The sequence below is a fragment of the Armigeres subalbatus genome, chromosome 3, assembly GCF_024139115.2.
Source record: "Armigeres subalbatus isolate Guangzhou_Male chromosome 3, GZ_Asu_2, whole genome shotgun sequence".
NCBI lineage: Eukaryota > Metazoa > Arthropoda > Insecta > Diptera > Culicidae > Armigeres > Armigeres subalbatus.
In genome coordinates, this window is record NC_085141.1 from 106181227 (window position 1) to 106201007 (window position 19781).

General features: G+C 38.6%; 1 protein-coding gene across 1 annotated transcript in view; it reads right to left on the bottom strand.

Moving 5' to 3' along the window:
- Positions 1–2983, bottom strand: part of LOC134226997 (alpha-tocopherol transfer protein-like) — a 52029-nt gene extending 49046 nt beyond the window's left edge. Inside the window, exon 1 of the mRNA XM_062708158.1 lies at positions 2249–2983. Coding sequence (XP_062564142.1) covers positions 2249–2675 — 427 coding nt within the window. The 5' untranslated portion in view covers positions 2676–2983. The remainder of the gene's footprint in view (positions 1–2248) is intronic.
- Between the last annotated feature and the right edge of the window lie 16798 nt (positions 2984–19781).

Here is a 19781-nt window from a genome sequence, read left to right on the forward strand (position 1 = left end):
AGGTTTAAGCGTATGGGTAAGCACCGCTTAAGAGTTAAGCGGAGGTGAAGAAATTGGCCCTAAGACGAGTTAAGTAAACTCCATTTAATTCCACCAATTATTCGAAAAACATCATTTTTCCTTAACTTATTGGCTCCTTTGCACCAATAATAGTGAGGCGTTCCTATAATAGTGAATCCCATAAGAAACCAATGGGATTCACTATTATAGGAACAAAAATTAGCTTGTGTAAGTAAGCTTGTCCATGTACCAGTTAATGGAGGAAGCGATTTTGAAAAGTAGAAAAGAACAGCTTTCTGCCAATATATTAACATCACATGAAATATATTCCTATCAATAGATATGAATTAAACAACTTGGACCTGTCACTAATACCTCTATTACCGGTACACCGACCCTACAATGAATCTTCTTGTCTATAGTCCAGTGGATATGAATGCATTTACGAACGCATCGTTTTTTTTTAATCCAGAAATACTTCTTTTTTTTAATACTCGATTTTTCAGTTAGCCCTTCAATCCTCGATCTGGAATATAGTAATTTACGATTTAGAACAAATCTTGTATAATTGTGCTTGAGGCACAATATTCATTTTCATGTGACGGTACCTTCACCTTCAATTAATAACTATGGAAATGCTAATGAAAATGATTAGGTAGCAGGTATATTTCTTTTCGGCCCCTCGCTGGCGTTTCTCATCAAACCAACCATTTCATTGACGTCCTTGTATAATGCCTAACATTGTTTGCACTGTGCAATCAAACGGACTACGCATGCTGTTCGTCGCCCCTTGATCAGCTGGAAATCGGGGAGAATAAACCGGTGAAGGTGATTATGGATACAAATAGTGTTTGAGAATAATTCACAAATCTATAGTTTATTATTGGAAAATTGTTGGATCTCATTTCGATTCGTAAATAAATTTCCAATCTATTGCTGTTTAAATATTACTTATCTATCATTTTATCGTGATGCTCTAATTTTCCAATTTATGAAACGTACCCCCGTATCCGCATCGAAAATAAAGGCGTAGCTCTTTTTTCAGAAGCAGAAATGACTCCAAAAATGTTTTAAAAAATCAATTACAGGAGATCATTTCTATCTCAAAATGATTTGTGATTCAAACAGAATCCGGGAAGCAGTACCAATCGACAAGCCACGTCTCGCTTGTTTGCCGTTCTGGATACGATTTTTTCGCACAGCTGTGCAAAACAAGCAAAATACATCATCGAGTCTGCCGGTGCGACGTGAAGTTGGGGCATTATTGAAGGCATTTATCGTATAGTGTATACTCCATAATCCGATCATTTTTGTATACGTTCGATTATTTTCATCACAGAAAAGAATACACAGGATTTTGTTTTTACACGATTTTTTTTCGCTCGTATTTTTGTTCGTATGACTTCAATTTGCCACCAAAAGCTTTGCAACATGTTTAAAAAAATCCTAAATAATTCAAAGAAAAATCACATGGTAATTAATATGCGTTAAGCATTTAGGATGGGCGAAAAATTAAGAAAGTGTAAATCGTGTAAAAACAAAATCCAGTGTATTTAGATAGACTTTTTTCTAATAGAATAGAACATAGAAATTCTTTTTGCTGCAGGTTTCATTTTACTCATCTCTGAGTTTTCTTACCATTTGTGACTAACAACGAAGTTTTTTTGTTAGCATTAAGTTCGTGCACCTCTCGTGGAATTAATTGTCAATCAGAGGGTGAAAATAAATTTCAGTAATTTGATTTTTGGTTTTCACTCTATGCTCTTAATTCACAGAAGTCAAATATCTTCTGAGCGCATACATATAATAAATACTTTATCTAATTAAAAAAGTTTTAGCCCCCGTAAGATCGTGTATAAATATGTCCAAAGGAATTCTCAACAATTCTTTCTTGGGCTCATTTTCCAATCAGCAAAAACAGTGTCTAATTCCGTTCATGTGATTCAAAACGAAAGGCATGAATGAAAGTGGGGAGACTGCTTTTTGCTGATTAGAACCTATCCACTTCACTGTATTACACAGCAATAAAAAAATTGCTCAATTTAAGATATGATGTTCTACTGACATTCTGCAACACTACATTCACAAAATTTCCTCTCTCCATATGCTGCCCGTGTATTACCAATGAAAACCATTTCACGGCGATGGAAATTTTTGATTTGCATATTAAGCTTGCACAATACTCGATTTGAAGAAACATATGAAGCATCTATTACAACATTGCATTCACTAAAAAGCAAATACTTACTTCCAGACTCAATCACTACAACAACAGCCCCATCGTGATTCCGTTCCGGCAAAACCCAAATTAACTCTTCTTCATACACATGACGCACGTCAACCGGGGTTACAAAGTATTCCGGATTCTTCATCTTCAGTTTTGCATTGGACTGAACGGTGCTAAACGCCTCTTTGGCGTCAAACTTTGAGGCACGCAAATAAACTTTCAAGTACCATTCTAACTCGGTAGGCACGTAAAGCGCCGGATCAGCTGCAACCAACCGATGCATTTCCTTCATCCCGCGTTCCACATTTTCCGGCGTTTCGTTAATTTTCTGTCGCGCTTGCCTTTCGATCTCTGGGCCGTGAGCACAACAACGATCCTGAAGGCAAATCTGGTAGCCATCGCCCAGGTCGATGTACGGGACCTTGTGCTCGGTAAAGTTTAGTGACATATTCAATAGTTCTTTGCGTCGACACTCACGACCGCGAATCTGTATCTAACACCCGCCTGCGACCCAATTATCTAGAATTCAAGTCCGGCACAAACAGTTAACTGCAATCGACTGAGCCGCGGAATAATCTACTGCCCATGGGGGACCTTGCATCGGCTGCTTCTAATGAATCGAATCGGCTGTGATGATGCTAAGTAGAGGCGTGAATCACTCAAAATTTTGGGGTGTCGGTAAACGCACGCACTCACACTGCTTCTCGTAATTTGAGCTCAGTAAACTCGTTTTGAAGGCTATCTATCAGCCTCCGACGGGAGTTACTTGTGTCACGCTCACGCACCAACAGCCAATGTTAGAATGCAGTTGATTTGTGTTTCCGAGGCTTACGAAATATTGACGCTCAAGCTCAAGGATTTGCAACCGAATGGGAGATTGAGTGAAGTGCGTTAGGCAGTATGTTAGGACGTACATTTGAGGCATATTTAAATAAATTGTAAATACTTAAAACCATTCTTCATTTTACTTCTCTTACGCTGGTTTTCAATTTTTTTTAATTGTCACCTTAGTACGCTAGACAAACTTATTTTTTGCTTGCTCTTTGGCTTCATAGTAATTAGAAAAAAACACTGTGAATAAGAGAACCATATCCAAAAATATTAACTGATTGTCATTTCATTGGCTTTTATCGATGAAACGAACTGTCTAAGCTTAAAGTGAAAGGGAGCATTTAATTAAACTATTAAAGCATGGTGATGCATGATCCATTGCAACGAAAGTTCTTAGAATTCACATCAGCACAGCTAAAACTACAAAATGTATGGGAGGAAGTCAGACTAAAATTTTCATTTATTGCATATTTATTGGATTTAATTCACATCTGTATTTCTAAATGGAAATGAAGGAAATAATAGCGTGGGCAGGTTTTGTTTCATTAAATCCACCACTAGAGGACATTGCCGCCACACACTCAGCCACCCACAGCATGGTCTTGCTTTGTAGCCGCACATCTTACCATTCGCCCTCATATGTAAATATTTTGATTGTTGGGTACCTCCCAGCATAAAATTTGTAGATACATAAAAAGGATCTCTATAAACCATTAATTAATAATTTAGAAAGCTATGAAGAATAGACATAGCTTCCATTTGGATGTTGTTGCAATACATTTCGTCTTGCCTGTTCCGAATTATGTTTTTTTTTTAAGTAGACCTGTGCACCGAATGAAATTTTATTAGCGGCGGCGTGATAGACCATTTTCAGCCAGTGGCGGCGTTGTTGATCGGCGACATGGTGGTGTTGGTCGCCGTAAGCTTCTTCTTCTCTGTGGCTTTACATTCCAAGTGGAACTTGACCTGTTTATCAACTTCAACAAGTACAGATATGCTCCGATTTTGCCACGCTTCGATTTCGTCAATAAAATGATTTCGTTTCTATCAACAAGAAAATAAATCATTTGTTTTAGAGATTTAGTTTTAAAAACGAAATATATAATTAATATTTCAAGCACTAGCGGTAATAAAGCCGTAATTAACAAGAGAGGATTCTCTTCATCGACTTCCCCTCATCGAAATAAAAGTGGCAAGATGCGGGTTTGTTTGCACTTTATTACTTCAGGATTCAACTGCATCTAATTCCACAACAGTAAAGTAGGCTTTACTATCTTACTTATCTATGGTAAGCTAGAAACGATTGAGTTTTTTTGTGGTTTTTGTTGAGTGTCATTCACAAACGATTTACAAATTCAACCAAAATGTAAATGTTACAAATATGCGATCATTGGCAGTGGAGGCCTTTTCGGTTCTCCAAAACGTCCTGAAGTTCGGAACTTGTTATCTACGCGTTGAACACCCCAGCAGGTCCATTGAGCCGATACTATTTCACTCATTATTTTTACAAGCTTCTACAAACCTTTTCGGTTCTTCAAAATGTCATTGAGTTCAGAACATGTGATCTAGCCGATCAACCAAGTCCTTAACGATGTACCTGTGTATCGCTAAACATCCCAACAGGTTCGCCGAGCCGATAGAATGGGACTCATTACTTCTACAAGCTACTACAAGCCTATTCTATTCTCCAAAACGTTCTGGAGTTCCGAACATGCGATCTACCCGATCAACCAAGTCCTAAATGATATATCCGTGCATCACTAAACATCCCAGCAGTTTCATCGAGCTAGTAGGATATCACTTAGTTCTTTTACAAGCTCCAGTGGACCCTCCATGAGTTGCTGTTCTAAGACTCGATACCGAATCGTTAAAACAAATGAATTTTCACGGTTACTCTATAGTCCTTTCGAAAAAATTTCCAAGAACTTTATCTCATCAGGATGTTTTAACCTGGATCTCAGATCATTTCAAAACGACTTTGACCTATCCAATGATCCTATGAATGATGTTAGATATGATATCCCAGTGAGTCCATTTAGCTTATATGACTTCAATCATCACTTGTACTAGCAATTGCAGGCCTTTACGGTTACCTAAAATGTTTTGGAAGCCGTATTGTTTGATGTAATCATCCAAGTCCGTTATACGCCTCAACAAAAAATTTCTCGACACAAACACCTCCTTAGTTATCGTGCATCGAGTAGATATCTTGATCCTAACTAAAGAACAACCTGGAAGACCTTGGACACCTTCTTCATCTTCTTCTTTTTCTATGGCTCTACATCCCAACTGGAACTTGACCGGCTTTTCAATTTAGTATTCTATTAGCATTTCCTCAGTTATTAATTGAAAGCTTTTCTATACCCGTCATTGCATGAGTATGTATCTTGTGTGGCAAGTATAGTGGATCCACTATGCCCAGGGGTTGAGCATGTTTCTCTCCCGAAAACATCCTAGACCGAACCGAGAATCGTACTCGCCATCTCCGGATTAGCTATCCTACGCATTTGCTCGCAAGGCTAACTGGAGACCCCTCGGTGTGATCTTATTTCATGCATTCAAAATTCTCCGTAATTTTTCCTGAAGCTCTTCCAGAAGATGCTTCAGGATTCCCTGCGGATTTCGGAAGTTCTACCAGAGACTCTCTAGAAATTTCTCCAAAAGTTATCCCAGGAATTCCTCCCGAAGTTCTTCCAGGAATTCTTCGTAAATTCCTTCAATAATCCCTCCGAAAATTCCTCCACGAATTAACCAAAAAATCATCTTGGGAAGTTGCTCCGGGAATTCCTTCAATAAGTCATCCAGGAATTCATTCGGAAAGTTATCCAAGGATAGTTCTCCGGAAGTTCCTGCGAGAACTCCCCCGGAAGTTTCATCAGAAATTTCTCCGGAAGTTCTTCCAAAATTATATTAGGAAATCCTCCGGAATTCTTCCAAGAATCGTCCCGTAAATTCCTTCAATAATTCTTCCGGAAGTTACTCCACAAATAACTCAAGTAAATTCTTAAGGAAATCGTAGGGAAGTTGCTCCAGGAATTCCTTCAATAAGTCATCCAGGATTTCATTTGGAAATTTATATTGGAAATGTTCTCCAGAAATTCCTCCGAGAAATTCAAAGGGAATTCCTCACGAATTTCCTCAGGAAACTCTTCCAAAAGTTCCTCCGGTAATTCGTCCGAAAGTTCTCCCAGAGATTCGTTCGACAGTTCCTCCATGAATTCCTATGAAAGTTCCACCGAGAATCCCTCCGGGAATTCTTCCTGAGGTTACTTCGGGAACATCTCCGGAGGTCTCTCTGGGAATTCCTCCGGCTGTCCCTCTGGGTATTCCTCCGGAAGTCCATCTGGAAGATTCTCCGAAAATTCCTCTAGAAGTTTTTCCAAAAATTCCTCTGGAAGTTTCTTGGAAAGGTCTCCCGGAAGTTACTCCTCGAAAGTTCTTCCGGAAGTTTCCCCATGATTTTATACAGAAGCTCCTAGAGTTCTTCCGGAAGTATCCACGGGAATTTTTACGGAAGTTCCTCCGACAATTTCTACGCAAGTTCCTCCGAGAATTCCTACAGCAATACTTCCGGAAGTTTCTCCAGAAATACTTCCGAAAATTCTTCCTGAAAAAGGCTTCGGATGATCCTCCGAAAGTTCTTCTGAAAGTTTCTCTAGGAATTCCTGCAGAAGTTTCTTCGTGATTTTTTTACGGAAGTTCCTTCAGAAAATTTCCAGGAAAAAATCCTTCGGAAGTTTCTCTGGGAATTCCTCCGGAAATTCCTTCGGGAATTCCTGTTCTGTCCAGAAATTTTCCGTGAATTTCAAGAGTTACTCTAGAAATTTCCTCGTGAATTCCTCTAGAAATTGGCCAGGGTTCTCTTTTACAATTTTTCACGGATGCTTCCTAAGAAATTCTTCAAGTGATTCCTTGATGAATTCTCTCTTATATTTTCCGTGAAGTTCCTCCAGAGACTCCCAACTTGCCAACATTTCCTAAAGAAATCACTCCAAAGTTTAATTAAGAAATTTTACTGCTTTTTATTCACGAACTCCTTCAGAAATTCCTCCAGTTACTCCAGAAATTTGCACAGATATTACTTTAGTAATTCTTCCAGAATTCCCTCTATAACTTTCCATGGATTTTTTTCCAAAAAAAAATCGTTCCATAATTCCCCCAGAAGTTTCTCAAGACATTCTCTTGAAAATTCCACCAGAAACTGTTCTAGGAAATTCAGGAAGAATTCATGATGAAATTTGTCTGTGAACATCCGAAAGATTTCTTGGAATATTTCATGCAGCAATTCCTGAAGAATTTGTTGAGAAAATTCTCGAAGGAGTTTCTGGTTTGAATCGCTGGATATATTTTCGGAAAATTCTTGATGGAATTTCCTATGTAATTCCGGGTGGGTTTCCTAATGGAATTTCTGGAGGAATTCTCGTACGGAATTCCTGATTTAATTCGTTGAAGAAAAGTTGGTATATTCTTGAAATAATTTCGGGTGCATGTCCTGTTGTACTTCCAGGAGAATATCTCGAACATACTTCTCGAAGAGTTTCTGAAGGAATTGCAAAAAAATCTAGAAGTAGAAGTATTGTCAAATGAAAGTCATAAGGAATATTGAAAAAAAAACTTAATTAAGAGTTTGGGGGTTTTTTGTCTCGGTTAAGAGCAAGTTTTGTTTTGTCTCATTTAAGAGCTTTGTTTTGTCCCGTGTAGTCTGCTTCCATACGAGGTAAAACGTCCTGTTCCTCCGTACACGGGACAAAACAAAGCTCTTAAATGAGACAAAACAATTTTTGCTCTTAACCGAGACAAAAAACCCCAAACTCTTATTTGAGACAAAATGAAACGCCCCCTCAAACACAACTCTTAATTAAGACAAAATACTAAAAACAACTTGTTTAATCTTCAAATAAATTTCAAATGAAATTATTAAATAATTTCAATTCGAAATACCAAAGAAACTGTAGTAAAAACTCCCGCAAACGTTGTAGAAGCGATTCCTTGAACAATTTAAGAACAATTCCCACATTTTCTAATAGGTAGAATAAATGTCAGGTGACTTACATATTTTTATGTTGGAAAAAGTATTTTTGTTTGGCCGAGCATACGTTGCATAGTTCTGATGATCAAGTTGACCTTACAAAGACATTTTGTCACGACATTTTGGGCTTTTTTTTAGCGATTGTACGACAATTCCCCGAAAACCAATTCCCCGAATGCAATTTCCCCGAATGTAACAATTCCCCGAATGGAACAATTCCCCGAAAACATAGTATACCTCTTACAAGCACATCTTCGCAATCGACTGTATGCGTCCGAAAAAAGCAGCGTTTAAAGATACGTTCAAGTGTGTCTTATTGGACATTGCCAGCGCAATATCCTTTGGTGAAGATGGGCGTGGCCATATATTAGATATCATATATTACATACATACAAACGAATTTCTGTCTGTCTGTCTGATCATTATAGAGTAGGGAACTACTGAACCATTCGGCGTGAAAACTAGTATGCAGAGGTTTTTGGAGTCGAGAAGGTTCTTATGATACTTGGAGACCCCTCCCTCTCATGGGGGGGGGCTTCCACATAAATAAAAAAAATACAGCATAACTCGAGAACTAATCAAGCGAATGCAACCAAAGTTGGCATGTTAAGGTTTTTGAAGTCAAGAAATGCTTCTGTGGTGATTCGTGACCCCTCCCCCTCTTGAAAGGGGGGCTCTCATACAAATGAAACATAAATGTCTGCATAATTCGGAAACTGATCAAGCAAATGGAACCGAATTTGGCATGTGGTGGATATAATAGGAATAAAATCTTTCTGTGGTAGTTCGTGAACCCTCCCCTCTCTGAAAGGAGGGGGGGGGGCTCCCATACTATTGGAATCGGAATTTCCACATAACTCAGAAACTAATCATGCAAATGGAACCAAATTTGGTATGTGAAGTTTTTTTAAGTCAGGAAATGTTTCCGTTTTCGTTTCCGTGGTAGTTCATGAGCACTCTCCTCTCTGCAAGGAGGGGAGGGGCATACTAATGGAATCGAAATTTCCACATTACTCATAAACTAATTAAGCAAATAGAACCAAATTTGGTATGTTAAGGTGTTTGAAGTTTGGAAATATTTCTGTGGTGGTTGTTGACCCCTACCCCTTCTGGACGAGGAGGCTCTCATACAAATGTTATTCATTGCAGCTAAAGACCTAGAAGATGAGATTGATTACTTGAATGCAGATTTGCATTCGTCAAGTAGATGGTGGAAGTACCACTAGTTAAAATTGAATTTACTAATATAAGTATATGATTATTTCTCGAAATCATTCAATTGATGATGTCTCGGTGAAAAGTGATGACGAGACACTGCGTACGAGAAATTAAATATCTTGGCATGATTAATGATGATAAATTGAAATTTGACCCACATATTGACAATGTCATCAAGAACATAGCCCAGAAAACGAATCAAATATTGCAATTGCAATACAGTTGTTGCAATCACTCATCTCTCCTAACTTGGACTTTTGTTCTTCCATTTTGTTTTTAGCAAATCAGTTACAAATATCGATGCAGAATAAGATTATGAGTTTCATTATAAGATGTAGCAGATTCACTTCCTTTACTTTTTTTGGATGCTTTGCGGTGGCTCTTAGTCAAGCAATTGTGCGTTGAACAATGGTGCTCATTTTCAAAGTAATTAACAGATTACTGCCTCGATATTTGTGTGATCAAATCGAAAGAGGAAGTGACTTTCATAGATATAACACTAGGAACGCGGAAGATATAAGAACACCTTACTTTTTGCATGGAGCTTCACAAAAAATTTTGTATTTAATTCAATTCGATGCCTACACATATCAAACGTGCAATTACATTATCATAGTTCAAGAGAATTGGTGTTTCACATGTAAAAGCTTTTTTTAAGCAGCTACTGAGTTGACTTTTTTAACCCTTTCAGGACGAATTTGCTAGTGTATGTTATGATATCCCAGTAGGTTAATTGAATTGATACGACTTCAATCATTATTCATACAAGCTATTACAGACCTGTTAGGTTCAACAAAACGTCCTGAAAACCCGTAACGATTGAACTACACTCAAACCTCCATAAGTCGATATTGAAGGGATCATTGAATCATGGAATTGACTTATTGTCATTGTGCATCTTGACTCAAGATTATTTTGGAGCACCTTGGCCATTAGATTTCATGTTCATGGAAATTTGGATCATATCCCAAGTAACATTTTAAGTTTTGTAACGCTCTTGAAGACCATAATTTATCCTACAAGAGTGTTATAAAACCAGTATAAAACCAAAATGTTACTAGGGTATGCTTATTACACCGGATTGGGTAAATACCGATAATGAGGATATTGCGAAAGTCTTGATTGATCTGGAAGGTACTATGAACTAAACTCAAGAAATTTTAGGGGTATACCGATGACGAGGACATTGTAAAAGCCTTGATCAATCCGGTAGATACCGTTAGCTGAACTCCAGAACGTTTTGTAGTTCCATGAGCATCTCGTATTGTAGAAAAAAGAGTATGCATGACGCGTATATGCTTATTGAACAAGAATGGGTGAATACCGACGATGAAAACATTGCAAAAGCCTTGAATGATCTAATAGATACCGTTGACTGAACTCCAGATCGTTTTGGAGTACCTTGAGCATCCCGTACTCAAGAAAAGCTTATAAAACCAGATCAGATGAATACCGACGATGAGGACATTGACTAAAACCTTGATTGATCTGATAGATACCGTGGGTTGAACTCCAGAACGTTTTGGAGTACCTTGAGCATCTCGTATTCAAGAAAATTAATGCATGCATAACGAACTATCAAACAATGTGATTTAGGATTCACACACAGATCATTTGCATGCTCTCAGAAGCGAAATCTTCCCAAGGTTTCGGATATCAGGGTCTTCAGAGTATAGTCAAACTTTACCCCTGATATTTTTTCTGCAAAGCCAACAGTTTTGCTAAAGAAAGTGGTGACCTCTTCTGTAATTTTACACAGCCAGTTCATTTTTCACAGACGTTTACATGCCAAAATTTATTCCATTTGCTTGATTAGTTCTCGAGTTATGCGGAAACTCCTGTTTCATTTGTATAACATCCCTTCTCCCCTTCTAGAGGTGGGAGGGGTCACGAACCACCACAGAAACATTTCTTGCCTTCAAAAACCCTCACATACCAAATTTGATTTCATTTGGTTGATTAGTTTCCGAATTATGCAGAAATTTATGTTTCATTTGTATGAGAGCCCCCCCTTCCAGAAGGGGGAGGGGTCACGAACCACCACAGAAACATTTCCTGACTTCAAAAACCTTAACATACCAAATTTGATTCCATTTGCATGATTAGTTTTTGAGTGATGTGGAAATTCCGATTCCATTAGTATGGGAGCCCCCCCCCCTCCTTGCAGAGAGGGGAGGGCTCACGAACTACCACAGAAACATTTTTTGCCTATTATATCCACCACATGCCAAATTCGGTTCCATTTGCTTGATCAGTTTGCAGACATTATGTAGACATTTATGTTTCATTTGTATGACAGCCCCCCCTTCCAAAAGGGGGAGGGGTCACGAATCACCACGGAAACATTTCTTGACTTCAAAAACCTTAACATGCCAACTTTGGTTGCATTTGCTTGATTAGTTCTCGAGTTATGCTGTTTTGTTTTTTTTTAATTTATGTGGAAGCCCCCCCCCCCCCCACCTGAGAGGGAGGGGCCTCCAAGTGTCATAAGAACCTTCTCGACTCCCAAAAACCTCTGCATACTAGTTTTCACGCCGGATGGTTCAGTAGTTCCCGAGTCTATAATGATCAGACAGACAGACAGAAATTCATTTGTATGTATGTAATATATGAGACTATTTTACCCCATATTCCCCTTTAACTAACATACTCTCCAGATAGAATAACACTGCGCTTACCCAACAATATTCTAATCATTCAGATTCAATCAGAAATATGCCGTAAACTGCTTATAACGGCTGCATTCCGTTCATAATATCAAAGTTCTGGGGGAAGTTGGGGGAAAACGTCCAAAAAGTCCTATTAGGAATGCCGTGCCGGATCCGAAACTACCCCCATTCGATTCCTGGGAAAATTTTGTTTAAGAAAAGTTCTTCGTCAGAATTTTCGTTCAGCGGCCTTTTGAGTTATTGAATTTTGCCCGAAATATGCAACATTTTCCCCATTGTGCAATGGTAGATGTGGTCCCTTCTTCAGGAATAGGCGATAGCTCGAAATAATGCAAATATGAATGAATTGAGAATGATAATAAGGATTAATGTGTTCTCTTATTTTGATACCAATTTGGCCAGAATAAGGAAAAAATATATAAGCAATATGTATTGAATGTATAATATTTTATCAAAACATTTCATTTTCTCAGAATAGCATTAGGCTTTTTTTCAGATTGTTCTTAAAATTGGCTTTTTCTTGGATAAGTGTAGCATAGCACCAGTTTTTAAACATATAATTGCTCCATATCAATCCTTTATTATTTCTGGCAAGCGCGCTCCTATAGTGAACGAATTATCTCCTCTTCTTGTCTTATTATGGACAGACGTTCTCTCTCGAGACGCTTTATACTGGATAGACGAGTTTATATAAAGAAGGCATTATCTCCTCCATTAGCATTACATCGGGTAGACAGAATTATTTAAAGAAGGCACTGTCTCATTGATTCACTTTATTTCAGACAAACGAGTTCATTTAAAGAAGAGACTATCTATCATCTTTGCCTTATACCGGGCAAATGTGTTCATTTGAGGAAGACATTGTCACTTTCTTTTGCCTTAAACTGGGCAGATGAATTCATCATACCAAGGATACTAAAACATTTAAAGAAAGCGATATCTCTTCACTTCGCCTTGGGCTGTTTTTCAACTTAGTGTTCTACTAGCATTTCCACAGTTATTGAAAGTTTTCCCGTGCCTGCCAGTTACATGAATGTCTTGTGTGGCAAGTGCAATGGACACACTGTGCTCGAAGAGCCGAAAATGCTTCTCACCCGGAAGCATCCTGAGCCGAACTGAGAATCGAACTCGCAACCTCTGGATCAGAAATCCGCCAATCGCTTTGCGCCGCACTCAAAAAGAAGAAAGAAGCATTCGGGGAAATGTTACATTCGGGGAACTGTTTCATTCGGGGAATTGTTATTCGGGAAAATTGCATTCGTGGAATTGGTTTTCGGGGAATTGTCGTACAATCTTTTTAGCTATTATGTTAGTTGATGTTGTTTATAGGTCGCCTTCCTATGATTTCGATTTACAGACTTTTGAGAATGAATGTTGCATTATTGTAAGGAGATAATTGTCTAATGTTTGTTGTACTTGGCTGGCTTTTCCTACAGGAGCTAGATAAAACCAAACTTAATTGTTAAAATGGTCTTTTGGAAAAACTGACTGAATAATCCTTCAATAGCCATCGGTGTAGTAAAACATATTGGGCGGCGGTCAATTGTCATACGTGCGCCGAATAACACAGGTCTAGTTTCAAGGACAAAATCATCCAAGTTTGAAGCTTGATTCTTCTTTAAAAACTACTTATGTGCCATTTTTACTAGAAGATTTTTAGCTGTGTAAGCTAAGCCAGTTGCCTACCTACTAAAAACTAGAATGAATCTTTTTTAGCACGCGCATGTTCCTGGGTCGCACCTGCAGGGTCACTTGGGTTGTGTGCCGCAATCGATGTTCTTCAATTTTTATTGTACAAAACACAAGATTGCATGTTAGGAATGGATCCTCTTTGCCTTGTGAGAGGGCCCCAACTATGATTTCATAAGAATTATACAAACTAGCCATTTTACGGAAAGTATATATCATACATCCACAAACTATAGCCCTTTGCATGCCATTCTCTCATCTATTTGCAACGTAAAATGTTAGGGTGTGCAACATCTTGTCATCGAGGTTTCTATAAACCACACTGACTGTTGCCGCTGAGGTCAGTACTGTCTGGCGGCTGTTTTCTAAAACGCACCATTTAGCTTGGCGCTACTGCGAGCTCCAGGCGCTTTTATTATCATACATTTAACAATTAATTTTAATTGTAATTTGTTTTTGTCGTTCTACAGCATTGAGGAAAAGGAAGGGTTGTCAGCCGTCGCGTCGCGTTGGCTGTCGGACCGGTGTGGCGCGTCATCGTGGTTGGAGGCATCTGGCTTGATTTTCTCACAATTATCCATACCGTACCTACCCGACGAATGATCGATGCAGTTGCATTCGCTAGCCAACAGTAAGTGCAACTGCACCTTCTTCGAGTGCCGCGCGTGCTGGAGTCGGGTTAGCTAAATTTTAATTGTTTTTGTCGCAAATGAACCGAGATTTGGTTGGGCTTATTCGGAGGTCGCCATAAATATGCAAGAACCGTTTACAATGTGCGCCGTTTGCAGCAGACTGTGGTGGGTTGTCGGTAGATTTATTACTTGGGTAGATTGCAACTGCACAAAGGGTGTCTGCATTGAGGTAACTTTAATGAGGTGAAAATAGTAGCATTTGTTTAGGTGGTAAGCTATGCTTCAGAGATTTACCATTAAATTGTGACTTAATTTCTGCAATCAAACATAAAATAGTTGATTTAATATACTTATGCAACTCATTGATTTTTTCAAAGTTAGCAATAGTTTTATGAAGGTACATACATACCTGCAGTTTTTCACAATATGGTACATATTTTTAATTGAAGCGCATAATTCTTCCCTTGGCATAAATTTCTATAAGCAAACCCAACCGGTGATTGTTAGATTTTCCTACCAAACTATATTTCCTATCAAAACCTATATAAAAACTAGGCATATATGCGAAAATGCTAGATTCGTACACAAATATTGTATGAGACCTTACAATTTTGCAAGCTTTTCTTACAATATTTGTTTGTGAGCTTACATTTTTTTGTATAAAAATCTAACAATTTCGCCCAATTCTTATACAGAATTTTTTAAAAATCTACTAGTCGCTGGTTGGGTGTTCTTACTGACGCTTTTTTCTCCGTGCCTAGTGCAATGGTTGCGGTACTACCAATGGCTACTTTGCATGATAGATTATTGGCAAATATGCTGCAACTTCATGTACTTGAAGAACTCTACATTTAACTACAATAAGAATGCAACATTCTAATGCCTAATCAGTCTCACATATATTTGCTCATGCAGACGTCTAGCCAGTAAAGGCATTGACCTAAATATCAGGATGACTCGACAATAATTTGGCGTTATGACTAACGGTGTGGATAGTTTAGTAGCGATAAATACTTGCTAATTGACCGATGATTTAATTTCCGACTGATTGAACGATTTCTCACATTATTGCCGTCCATTTTGGTTTCCTGGATTGAATGCTTTCATATTTTTTTTCTTCTTCTATGGCTATTCAACTTAGTATTTTGTTTGCAATTCCTCAGTTATTGATTGAAAGCTTATTTATGCCCACCATTGCTTGAATATGTGTGTGGCAAGCAGGCTTGTAAAATGTCATCTGCATGTCATTTGACTAATTTGTTCTTAACTTTCTTTAGAATAAATTTTGAATGTACTCATAACGCTTGAGTAGGGCTATATTTATGTCCAAGGGTACATTGCTCTAAGTATAACACCTGAGACTGGAGAGTGAAAACTCTCCAAAATGTCACGTGTCATTTGACATAATGTCATTTGAATGTCCATATTTCATGTTCGTAGAGGAGCGTTTATGAGCGTTTTGTACATTATACATATTTAACTGTGAATTTTTCTGACAGCAATCAGACCGTAGTAGGCCTGACTTCCTCAAATGATGCGCCTTTGTATTTCACGACTCACATTATTATCAGCGTTACCAAGGATCCTTTTTCTTCTTCTTATTCTAATTGGCATTACATCCCCCTACTGGGACAATGCCGCCTAACAACTTAGTGTGTTCTCTAGGCACTTCCACATTTATTAACTGCGAAGTTTCTAAGCCAAGTTACTATTTTTGCATTAATATATCACAAAACTAACTTTTATGCCCAGGGAAGTCGAGAAAATGTTCAACCCGAAAAGTTCCACGGTAGACAAATTCCTTGACCTCCAGTTGTACTTAACCATTACAGCCTGTAATCGTTGCGCCATTTAAATGTTCTTTGCGGTCAGTGTTGCAGAATCATACTAAAATCTTAATCATCAAGGCATCATGCACGAGCTATCTCGCTTGCGATTCTGTAGGAAGAGCATTGCGTTTCAGTTTCTTGGACAGAATCGCATCATTTCGCTCACTCGCCAAAAAATGATTTCGCTTAAGCGTCAAAACGCAATCGAGGCGTATGTTTTGTTTGCATATGGATTTATCAGCCATTGTTTTAAGCGAAAAAAAGTGGATGGAAATCGCGATTCGAATCATGAGCCATTCTCTGGGCCATGATTCTGATCGGATTTGACTCACGCATGATTTAAATCGCCGATGAGATTTGGGAAATTGAGATTTTAGCAACACTGTCACTGCTGCTTCCACCTTTCGTTCATCACACGTTCGTCTTTTTCTGCTGTCTGCTGTCTCCCTTTTATCCCCCGGAATCTGGATGCCATGAATTTCCTACAGTCCCAGTACAGCTTCTTACTTTCTTCCGAATATAATAGTGGTCCTGACAAGAACCGATTTATTTTCAATAATTTGCTTCTTCAACCATTATCAGCAACCACCTGAGCAGCACATTTGTCTGAGAAGAATTATTGTGACTTATGTACGATAGCATCTAATCATAGTTGAGTAGTCCATCCTGTGGATGGAACCGTTACCGTACACCGTCGACCGACTTTCTTGCAATCTGGATCGCACTGCACCCAAATCGTTTACCAAAGGGGCGGGGTTTAAGGCGTTACTTCATTAGATACCAGAAAGCTACGAGATTTTACGGAGATCGGTTCTATCGGCATGGCGATGACGTGGGTAGCGCTCCGATAGTCTTGCTGTTTAGCGGTAAATCATAGAGAGGTTGCCAACAGCTTCAAGTGAAATTTATTAGTCGTCGTCGGCGTTATTAGTGGTCGACAGCGCGGTTGCTACAGAAAACTCGGCGCGGGTAGCGGCATCAGTGGCGATCATCGATGGTGGAGCGGTGAATCATCGGTGGTCGGGCCGGTAGCAGCACATGAATTTTTTTTCGCATCAGTGGCGTTTGCAGAATTAAGTGGTCGGGAAGCCGATCCCAATTCAGATTTATCTCGCAGTATTCGAACTATTGAGTGATTGCTGATAGTGACTGGAGATATTTTTGAAAATAAATCGGTTCTTGTCAGAACCACATTATTTTTGGAAGAAAGTAGAAGACTGTATATACTGTGACTGTAGTTTGCTGACCAGTGAAATATTTCGCTAGGTTCTGAGTTTGGTTATGTGTGTGATTTCAAATGCGTATTATTGAGACGAGTAACAAGAGAATTGATCCAAGACGAACTTTCTTCAAACTACAAAAAATGGCATGGCGTGGGTCGCGGAATCATGGCGACAGTGTCACTTCTCGATCCCAATCTGCTTACTTCACAATATAAACATTCATGAATAGTGACCTAGAATCCGTCCTACAAATTATCATTGAAAAGCTAATAACCGAGTTTAAAGCCCTGGCCAAGTTTTAGTGGGCTTTCTGGCTAACCGACCTTACAGGATGTCTGCAAATTATCCATACAACAAGACAGGTTTTTAAAGAAAAATATATATAGCTCTTTTAGTGGAATGTATTCAACCGTCTAAGACGAATTAAGTACTGTCCATTTAATTCCACCAGTTAATTTTCGTTATCTTTGCAGATACGTATTTCGACCACAACTGTGTGGTCGTCTTCAGTGTCTTGTACTTGACTCGACTAGTCGTCAAGTCGAGTCAAGTACAAAACACTGAAGACAACCACACAGTTGTGGTCGAAATACGTATCTGCAAAGATAACGAAAATTAACTGGTGGAATTAAATGGACAGTACTTAATTCGTTTTAGACGGTTGAGGTTTTTAAATTTTTTTTTGGAATAAATTAAAGAACCAGCATGCATTGCATGTTATTATAATAGGACTACATAAACCAAGCTGAATTTGTTCACATTAAAATGACCCCTGTATCCTGAGTTGTAGGGGAGAACGGTCCAAAATGCACCCCTTAAACTTTTTCGATGTTTTCGCACATATAAACAAAAATACCCAACCATTTCAACGTATGGGTGCGAACTTTACAAACCCAGCTGCATTTCACAATGATCTCCTATTCAAAATAATAAGATTTTCATGACTTTCTAACGAATTCAAAAAATGTTTTAAAAATAGGCCTGGGGCAAAACGCCCGAATGGTGGTCTAAAATGACTCAATTGCATGTAAAATGATGGTGAACGCATGGTTGTGTGTTTTTTTCTTAATGGATTAAACTACAATCTTACGGATGTGGTGGAAGAATAGCAAATCGTTAAATTTGAGTGAATATGAAGGGATTTTGCTAAATTTTTCCAATGGAGCTCAATGATGGATAACTAATTATGAATTGTAACGGTCATATTCGTTCATAAATTTACTACAACAGATTATATGAGCGATTTTATGAGTGAGGCCATTTTGCCCCAGGGGTGCATTTTGGACCGTTCTCCCCTACGCCTTCGATCGTGTTGGAAAAAAAATCACGATGCCCCATTTCTATACAGATACTTTTCACACATTTTTGACGATTGTGACATGATTTCAAATGTCTCGATAATATGTTCGGTGTTTTGATGGCTGTTGATTTAAAGATAGACCATACCGAATGATAAATTCAATCGAAATTGGGTGAGTAGGAAGGCAATTCCTTTTTGTTCGGAAAACCGGAAAAAAAGCATTCGCAAAGATTTTTTTTTATACATGAAATGACGCTCAATTTTCTCAGCATATACATCTGTTACAGCCTGCTGAGTTGTTATGCCAATATAGCTACCGATTCAGTCCATTATTGTCTGATTTTGATTTGTAGAAGCAAACTATTAAAATCTGTACGGATAATTTGCAGACACCCTGTAGGAGTTCATTTTTTATACATCCATCATTTCACTGTAAAACAATTACAGCGACGAGTACACAAAGCGTTACACTATTTGAAATTTCTTTCCCATGCTAGGGTGATGTACCTTGAAACTTTGAATTTTAATCAATCCTGGTTTTGGGACCTTAACTTTTAATTTTTATCAAGATAGTTGAAAAAAGTGACTTTTTACGAGAAAAAGTGACTTTAGTGATTTGAGCTCAAAAAAAAGTTTGATCTGAGCTCATGAAAAGTCACTTTTTTCAACTATCTTGATAAAAATTAGAAATTTAGGTCTCTCTTTAGGTGACTTACTTGAAAAATTGACCAAGTCACTAAAAAGTGACCCACTACCAGGCCTGCGACGACGTCCAAACCGTTGCAAAAGCCATATTAATAAATAAATGTCTGCAGCAATCACCCGCCGACAGCCAATGCTCGGACCCATACCGACGCCATGATTCCTCTACCGACGCCAAATGAGTATGCTTTGTTCAATGAAGAAAGATTGTGTAAAATCAACTTTCTCTGTTACTCCTCGCAACAACTCGCCGTGCAACCGCCATTCGAAGATTCGGAGCTACGGACGCCGTCGATTGCCAAATCCGCCGACGATGCTGATTTGTACACGGGCATAAATGACGTGCTGCTGCTGTCCCGACCGTGGTGGCCATCACCTTAGTAAAAAAAAGTTCTGCTTCGTGACGGTCTCAAATTTGAAAATTTTCGTTTT